Below are 10,022 nucleotides of genomic sequence, written 5' to 3'. Positions count from 1 at the left end.
TATCCCATCTGTTATCTTTTAATGGAATACTGTATATCCCTGGAAACCTATTTGGGTCTGAATTGTCCTTCCCGTTCCTTAATAAACTGTAAATGGTTGGGTTTCTTTTGTATGCAATATTAATTCCTTTTATTTTTGCAATTTTTTCGTACATTGCCTTTAGATGCGGGTTTTTTCGAAAAATGGCACATTCCATATTTTTCAAAAACATTCAAATTAAAGAATCTGGTTATAACGAAAGCTATAAAGAAGTAAGACTGAAGAAGATCCCAGGAGGGGAATCGAAAACGTTTGCCGATTTTAAAGAATTTCACACCAGTTACTGGTTAATTGTAGATAGTTGTTGGTTTGGAATATATACAACCCGGTGTGGTGAGAAAGCACATTAATTAGGATTCTGATCTATTTCACTATTTATTACAAAGTCTATTAAATAAGGTTGGTTTTTACTTTAAAAAAAAAGTTCAGAAGTGACAATTTCCAAATTTTTAAAATCAAATAGCAAATGAAAAACAAAATTATTATTTTATGTTCTATTTAGTAAATATCTGCATATCTGCAGGAATTACATGTTCACTGTTATTTCCACAAATTATTGAGCTAAGTAATTTTTGTATTTAGTTTGTTATTAATTTATGCAAATTTTCATAGAAAAAAAATGTATACAAATTGATTATTTTATAAAAATTATCAAGAGGAGAAGGAAGACTAGCAAGATGACTAAAATCTTCAGAAACAATGGATAAAATTGACAAAAGGAGAGGCTTAATGACACTAAACATTACTTTCTACATAAATTAACTTAACAGATGATATGACTGACTATGATGTATGATCACACACAAAAAAAAAAGGGGAAAGGTTGCAGCATTAAATCAGTTTCAACCTATTAATGCAAATATTGGGTTCATAACTAGAGGAATTTATTGTATTTAGATGTATATGTGCCATTCTGAAAAGACCGAATTTGATCTGAAATTATAGTTGAATTGTTTTATTTATGATTTAATTGTATTCAAAAAAATATATATATATCACTTCATATTAATTTTACATAAAACATCAATTTATTCATAAGACCAACACACTACTATTCAATTACAATTGAAACACCAATGTGCCATTTTACACATTTGGAAGTTTAAGAATCAGATGTATTTCAAACAAACTTCTACCTTAATAGAAAACATCTGACTAGGTGAGCAAGATCTTTCTTTTTTACTTCTTAAATACCTTAAAAGAGTACAGAATTCTTAAGACTTTTTCTTCTTAATTTTCCACAACCATTAATGATTCATACAATAATAGCAGGAAAGTAGTATTAATTTCAATTTGTGGTTACTTATATTTAATGAATCATTGTTGAACAAACGACATAAGTTGTTTAAGTATGTAATAATAATAACCATAATGTTGGGAAATTACCAATTTGCTTAATGCACCCATGCTTACATTCTTTATGTACAATTTATTAAAATGTCACATCACAGTAATAATTTCCCTTTCATTTTTTGTAAGATCAGCAAAATATTATAATGACAAATTTGGTATTTTAAGTCTCAATTGATACTAATAATAAATCCTGTAATCTCTGGTAAATAAGAATTGTCTGTTATAGCATTTCTATGTTTAGCTATAAAAAGATAACTACTAAATTTTTTTTGACAATAATCAACATCACTCGCTTTTCTCGTCACCTGGATTGAAGGTATCAATATATACATTTTCTTTTTTGTGCATGCGCCTAACGTGTGATCGTAGATTATCTCTGCGGGCTGATCTATAGGGACAGTGAGGACATAAGTGTGGTTTTTCACCTGTGTGCATTCTACGATGTTGTATAATCTTTTTTAATTGTATACTAGCAAATCCACATATATCGCATAAAAAGAATTTGTCATTGCGGTGTTTTTTCATGTGTTTTTGTAAATCGGCTTCAGTTGCACGATCCTTTCCACAGATTTTGCAGCTTACCTTAATTGTGAATTGCTTATTACTAGTTGCGTTATGTAATTTTTGATGTTTTTTCAATGCTTTGTAAACTGTACACGAGTAAGGGCAATATGGGCATCGGTATTCTTCAGCATTATGTCGGTGACGACGAAGAGGTGCTTCAGGTTTGTGTCGCTTTTTACCACAGGGATGATAGCCTTCCAAGAGAACATGCTTTTGCATGTGCTTATCTAATTTATCTCTTCTTTGTGAAGAGTAAGTACAAGATGGGCAACAATATGGTTTGTTGGATATCAAAATATTATCATGTTGCTTTTCAGATCCAATCTTCTTTGATTTTCCAGATCTTTGTTTCCCATGACTTTTTACATGTTTCTTGAGAGCTGCTTTACTTTTCAGAATTGCTCCACATTCATTACAGTCAAAGCCAACAGTAGTTGGTTCTTCCATTTTAAAATGAGTATCAATCACCAATCTAGAATCATCAAATCCTGTATCGTCAATCTGATCTGGATCCATTTCCATACTAGATCCCATCATAAATCTATCATTTGTAAGATGAGAACTGATATGATCACCAATAACCACTTCATTACCTACAGTTGATCCAACAACTACCTCACCACCTTCTATAATATCCTCTTGTTTAATAATGCTATTTGGAACCAAAATAATATCACCATGTTGATTATCGTCATCTGATCCAACTTCCACATTTTGTTCAACAATAATTTCATTTGCAATATTATCCTGTAGAAAAATTTGTCCAATATGATTACTTTCTAACAATACTTCATCCATATTTTGTGGCTTCATGGCAATGAAACTTGGATGTTCAGATTGATCACTAACAATCATGGATTGGTCACCCATTATAGAATTAAGTAAATCATTTTCCTCAGCAAAGTTCTATAGGAAAAAAAAAGAAATAAAATAAATAAATTTGGTATCCTACTACATGTTTATATATATAAACTATTAAATTTCAAACATCTAAAAGCTGGATTTATCTGTCCATATACAATTTTATCACTAATAATCACATTTAAAAAAATCAAATATATACATTCTGTCAAATAAATACTAGGGATTGTTTTCATATCTTTTACACAGGCTTTTGAAATGGACAAACCGTTTGTTATAAGTTGGCATTAGTGTACTTAATTGTCATGTGAATTTGTAATGCCGTCTGTTAACCAGTTTATTTACAACTGTTGGTTTCATCATTGAATATGAAGTGTGCTTTGCAATTTTTAAAATGAACAAAAATATTGAATAAAGAGTTTGTCTAAAGTTTTGTGTTGCCAACAAAATTTCTTATGCCGAATTATTGAAAATGTTGCAGAAGGCCTACGGTGAGTTAGCTTTATCCAAAACACATGCATACAAGTAGTACAAAGCATTTAAAGATGGCCAAGAAGTGGTGGAAGACTTGCCTTGTTCTGGTCAATCTTCAACATCTTCAGCTGATGAAAACATCAACAAAGTGAAGGAAATTGTGATGGAAAATCATCATTCAAGCTTGAGAGAGAGATGGCTCAGAATCTGAACATGTTTCACAAATCTGTTCACACTATTTTAGTTAATGTTTTGGGCATTTGATGTGTTGCAGCACAACTTGTTCCGAAGGAGCTGAATTTTCTTCAAAAAGAGCACTGGAAAAAAGATTGCTGAAGACATGCTTGAACAAACCAATTTGTACACTACATTCATGAAACTCATCATAACAGGTGACGAGATGCAGGTTTATGAGTTTGACATGCAAACCAGCCAACAGGCTTTGGAATGGCGCTTTGAGAATGAGCCAAAATAAAAAAATCCATGTCAAAGTCACTCAAAAATCAATGTTGACTGTCGTGATGCTGTCCATTCAGAATTTCTTCCAGAGGGACAAACAATATTATCTGGGCATTATGAGGTGTTTGAGAGAGAATTTTCACCAAAGGCCAGATTTATGGAAGAACAATACTTGGATTATAATAATACTGTCTCATACATCGACCTTTGCACACAAATTTTTAACCAAAATCTCAACAATGTTATTGACCAAGCACCATATTCACCAGATATGGCCCAGTGTGACTTTTTCCTCTTCCCCAAACTCAAATTACCACTTTGTGGAAGACGTTTTGAGTCAAATGAAAAAAAAAAAAACAAAAAATTCGCACAGGGAGCTGCAGGCCATACCAGAAAGCACTCATAAGAAGTATTTTGATGACTGGATTATTCATTGGCAGTAAGTGTTTTGCATCAAATGGGGTCTATTTTGAAGATGACAAAATAAATTTGGATAAAACCAATATTTTGTATTTTATTTAACAATTTCCAGTATTAATTTGACAGAATGTATTATTAAAAGAGCATAATATTTAGGTTTTTTTGATTTTACTTAATTATATTTATACAATAATCAAGTAACAGTAATAGTTTTTATAATAGTAAAAAAACAATAGACTAAAATTAATTATCAAATTCATCAAAAATAAATTTTATGCACATGAATTGTACTATACCTTATTAGGAATCATATTTTTAAATTAAATCAGATATCAAACCTTTTCCAACTTTTGTATTTTTATTTTTATCCTTGCATTAGTGTGAATGTTCTTGATAGGCAAAGTTCTTTTGGAGTAGCCTACTACTTTGAGACACACAAGTACAAATCTGAACAGATTAAAAACACCCTAAGGAATTTTTTGGGATGTGATCTGTTCTAGATGTGTCAAACCCCATCTTTTACTACCTGGCTGTCCTACTGTGGGCTTGGCTGAATCCACAATGGATTTAATAAAAAAGTTCTCTTAGTGTCAATAGGACAAAGAGTAAAAAAACAATCTCTCAATTAATTGAATCTAATAAAGCATTTTTTATAATTGGTTATATTTGTTTTATTTCCTCTTAACACTTTTCATCCTCATGAAACATGAAACTATAGTTAGGTTAATAAAGTTCTTACTATATAAACTAAAAATAGAGTTTTCAGTTTACATATTAATATTAAGAAAGTGATGATTATATAAAACTGTATGAATTTCTAATAATAGTCTTAAGACTGTTATCAGAAATAAACAAACTTGATTAAATACTCTAGAAATTTAATAAATATCAGCTTTCTCATTTCTTGTGGACTGAAAATGTTAATAATCATCACATTATTATTTTATATAGGAAAAAAGTAATGAAATTTTCATTGTTTTTCTCATTAATCATTTGAAAGATGCACAGAAGAAATGTTTTTTAAAAATCATACTTTCAAACACACAGAAGTGATTTAGCTGTCTGATCACCATTGATGGGAAGATAGATTTCAAAATGAGAAGCTAAATCCCAATAATGCACAATTCACTTTTTTTTGCATCAAAAAAACTTGATGAATTATAAAGGAATGAATCAAAACTGCATTCAGTTTTAAATGATACCATCATTCAACATTATTCCTATTTCAATGTAAAATTAAATAACACACACTGTACTGTCTAAAAAAAAATCCTAAATATAAAACAGAATGAACATATTAAAATAAAATCTAGATTTGGTTACTCCATTATTTTTAGTTTTCTGTTATTAACCTTTAGTCAAATTTGACCAAGTGAAACAAAATTTCATAACATAGATTACTTAAAAATAATATATCCTTTAATGTAAAGTTTATAAATTAACTAATAGAAAAAAGCCACATAACAAATATAGTATGGCTAATGTCCCTCATTTCATCAGAATTGTACCACTGTTTAATTAAATTGTATATTCTATTAAAAAAAAAAAAAAAAATTAATAGAAGGACTTCACTCGAACTTAACTGTTATTTGGAATCGCCTGAGCTTATTATTCGGTAGAAAATTTGGTACCAAAAATTCTTGCTGGCTACTATTCAAAGAATGTAACTCCAAAAGAAAAAAACCGCCAGACATTTAAAATGTATACTTGATAAAAGATTCAGAAATATTTTAAATATTTATTTATATTATAGTTTTTAATAATTTAAAAATGTATCATTCATCAATTTTTCATATTTAATATACTTTATAATAATGATTACAATATAAAAAGCAGAAGCAGCCAAATATTTTTTTAGTTTTGTTGTTAAAATTCCAATAATTAAACTTGTCATCTTTAAAAAAAATATTTCAATTGTAACATTTTCGAAGGTTTTTAACCATCAAAAATCCAATTTTTATTAACATGGATGATTGACTTACATTAATTAAAATTTAATTTTGTATTTTAACAAATTGCATATTTATTACAATTTGTTCAGCCTTCTAGAAAGTTAACTTTCTTGTCTATTTTAATTTTTAATCACTAAAGTTTATCTTTCTTTTTATTTTTTTTGAAAATGAAAGATTAATTTATTAAAAGAAATATTAAACATTAAAAACATGTGCCTTTAATAAAGTAATAATAAAGACGCATTATATTTTAGAATGGTTAATATTTGTACTTAAAATAAAAATCAATAACAAGAAAAAGTGGTATGCTAATTAGAAAATTTACTTTAATCATTTTATACAATAAATTGATCAAATTTCTTTGATGTCAGTTATTAAATAATTTACTAAAATATTTTTTCATATTATTTTTTTACAGTTTTTACTTGTTTTATCATCAATAAATAAAATATATGATATAAAAAAAACAACATTAGATGAAGAATTATTAAGTTTTAAATTCAAAACGTACATCATGAGTTTAAGATTTATTTTCTTCACAGTAAACCATGTATAGTATTATAGAATAAAAATTAAGTTAGATTGTTTAAGGAAGATTTGTTTATTATTATTACAGTATATATATATCCACAATCAATATAGTAGTATATTGTCTATAAGAAAACCTGCATTCTATTGTTTAAATTCTATGTATTGGTTGATATTGTAATGTACTGTACATTGATAAATAATAATTGTGCAATTTTTAAAATAGTTTTTAGATATGTCAAGTTTAATTTCATTTTTCCAACAGTTTACTGTTTTTAAATACCATTAAAATGTCATAAATTAATCAATCAAATTGTTAATTAAAGGTTTCCAGATATAAATCAAGTCAAACTAATAATGTATTAAAATAGTTGATATTTGATATAAAACGTTGATGCATAACATTCTAGTAAATATAATTTTCTCATTCATCGAAGAAAGAACAAAGAAAATAATCTTTAATTTTCCCTTGTTTACTTTAATGTAAATAATAATACATAATCTAAGAAAACTGTGTTGTATTTTGTAGTATGTAACATACGATTTATGATAAAATAAACAAATTTATTTTAGAAAAATATTTGAATATTTATAAACTGCGATTGAAAAATGCTGAATATTTAGGCCAGCCATTTTGCTAGATAAACATAGTTAGGGTTAAAATTAAGCCTAAATAACATAGCTGATAATTAGGCTTAACGGAAACACGCTAAATATTTAGTATAAAGAATATACAACTATCCAGTAATGCTACGATTTAACAATTACAAGAATAATTTATTGAACGATCAGTATTTCAACATGGCGTCTACATTCTTTCTTTCTTTCTCCGAAAGAAAATGGCGAACGTAATATCGCTTTACTTAAACCTAAAATTAGGCTTAGCATATAAATCCATCTAATTAAGTTAAATTAAATATATATAGTATTATGGAATAAAAATTAAGTTAGATTGTTTAAGGAAGATTTGTTTAATGGTAGTTTGATAAAACAAATTGTTAACTTACGCCATCGTACGACGTCCGACTACACCTTCGCCATATTGACTTAAGCCTAGCGTTTGTTAAAACGTGGTATACCTAAGCCTAACATCGTCGTTTCATTTTATTGCATTTAACTTTTAAATTTTCGTTTTTTTATTATTTCTCCCATTCTTTTATGTACAAAATCTTCTTTTTAATATATAATTCATTTTATTTCTTTAATATTCGAAATTAATCTTATTAACTCCCCTCCCCCCTCATTACGTCATAGGTTGAGGATAATAGCGGATCGTCCATGAAAAAGTCTGCAGTTTTTAAAATACATTTTTTATCAATAAAATTCGGACAAAATTTCAATTGTTATTAAACATATTTTTTCGAGAATGAGATAATTATGATAAAATAAAATATATTAAACGCTTTATTAAATTTTCATTCGAACAAAATAACATGAAATGTGACGAGAGTGGCGCTGGGTATGTTCTGGGTCATAGAACGCTACACAATTTTTAATGTTGCTGCTATTGAATAAATAAATTTTATGTGTGAAGAATTATCGAATTTGATTATTAAATTGATTTAAAAATACTTTAATATAAAGATTTTAAATTACAAAGAGGCAACGTTTGAGCGTAAAGATTGATGCGTAAAGAAGTTTCCCTAGAGAAGACTATTATGCTGGGAAAAGTGGAAGGTAGAAGGAAGAGGGGAAGGCAACGGATAAGATGGATAGAAGAAATAGAAAAAGTCACAGAAATGAAGCTGGATGAGCTACGAGAGACAACAAGGGAAAGATCAAGATGGAGAAGACTTGTCCATGAAGTCACCAGGAGTCGACGACGACTCGATGGAACTTAACAACAACAACAACAACGTTTGAGCAGTTAACTAACTCAGGATTAATACTTTATATTGTAATAAACGTTTTCGGTTCTAAGTTCATCTTCAGATTCTATGGATCGAATTAATATTTAGTTCGTTTGACAGCCGGGTGACTGAGCGGCTAAGATGGCAACCTACTACACTTGGGACCTAGGATCGAATTCAAACGCATCCTAGAAAGTTTTCGGGGGTGGTCCGTTTAAAGGACCTCTTAGTGACCATATGGCGGAAAAAAATTTAAAAAGTATGTAGTTCGATCCTTGGAAATGGGGAATTGACTAACCCAACAATGTTTTGATGCTGGACTAATCAACTTTTCAGGAATTTTTCATGAGCAGTCTGTCTCTGATATATCGGACTCCATTCCTTATCACACGGTCGTTCCCATTCATGAACTCGAGTCCATTATGGGTGTGGGCGAGCTAGAATATGCTATATAGAGTGGCTGTACGAAGCCATGTATAAAGAAAATTGAATACACGTCCGCCATTTTCTATTCAGTCAAGTGGCGTGCTATTTGTGTTGTGTAAAGGCAAACGAGCTAGGCTATTAAAAATTTTAAAAGTAAATAACAAGACATTTTTTTTTATTTAACCCTTTATTTAACCGCTTAGGTATCTGCAATGAAAGAGGAGTTTAATTGTGTATTATGATTATCAATTATTTATCATATTGCAATCAGTAAAATCCAGCAACGAGTTGCGTAACTTTCCCGGCTGTGGAGTCGGAGTCGGAGTCGTCAAAAAATCCGCCTACTCCGACTCCTTTTTACTTCTCAACTTCTTATGTACATAAAACGGAAAAGTATTGGAATCGTGTCAAATTTGACCCTCCAGGATTTTTTGCAAATCTACACGTTTGGAGACCTCTCGAACCTTTCAAAAAGTCAATAAAAATTCAGAGGAAAAATTCGCGTGCGTGTATGTGTTGGTCTAATTTGTTTAACTTCTTTATTTTCTGTTTAATGGGTAAAGTTTAAGAAACGAAATGTGGCACTGTGGCTTGCGTATAAAGGGGCATTAATACTATTAAATTTTGGTTCTTAATTAAAGGTTAATTAAGAACCAAAATTCTTAATTAACCAAATTTCATAAAAGTGACATAAAAGTGGTCATGTGTCATATCTCTTAATGAATATTTTACTCGTTATTAGCGTACAAAATTAAAAAAAATAAATAAAATTTGTCTCTACCCTCAAAGTAAACTTTTTTGTCATTTTATAATAGTACAGTATAACCCGTTAAGATGTTCTCGCCTAAAATGTTAGAACGTATATGGGGAAACGATTTAGTTCAACCACTTTGACGCTTAATAATTAACTCCTGTGTTAAACCATCTGACTCCGATTCCAACCACTCTGACCACAGGAATTATTAGGCTTCAGAGTGAACGAAATCATGCCCCGCACACACAGTCTAACATCCACACATATAGAAAAAACCTCGAATCTTTTGCATATCTCAAAATTTCAAGGTGTCCTGAGTCCAAAAATGTAAAAATTGGGAAG

The 10,022-nt window shown here is 29.3% G+C and overlaps 1 protein-coding gene across 1 annotated transcript; it reads right to left on the bottom strand.

Annotated features, from left to right (window-relative positions):
- Positions 1–1,044: 1,044 nt before the first annotated feature.
- Positions 1,045–7,928, bottom strand: LOC111641041 (zinc finger protein 16-like). Its single transcript, XM_023387147.1, has 2 exons — positions 7,658–7,928; positions 1,045–2,862 (listed from the first exon to the last, which is right to left on the bottom strand). The coding sequence occupies exon 2, from the start codon at positions 2,824–2,826 to the stop codon at positions 1,678–1,680; it is 1,149 nt and encodes a 382-aa protein (XP_023242915.1). The 5' UTR covers positions 2,827–2,862; positions 7,658–7,928; the 3' UTR covers positions 1,045–1,677.
- Positions 7,929–10,022: the final 2,094 nt, after the last annotated feature.

Source organism: Centruroides sculpturatus, unplaced genomic scaffold (genome assembly GCF_000671375.1).
Source record: "Centruroides sculpturatus isolate CEXI.00-Female unplaced genomic scaffold, Cexi_2.0 scaffold1316, whole genome shotgun sequence".
NCBI lineage: Eukaryota > Metazoa > Arthropoda > Arachnida > Scorpiones > Buthidae > Centruroides > Centruroides sculpturatus.
The sequence above is the reverse complement of the archived record's forward strand: the minus strand, read 5'-3'. Positions and strand labels throughout refer to the sequence as shown.

Bases quoted from the DNA above. Each gene is read 5' to 3' on its own strand.
- LOC111641041 (XM_023387147.1), bottom strand. From the start codon at position 2,826: ATGGGTGACCAATCCATGATTGTTAGTGATCAATCTGAACATCCAAGT.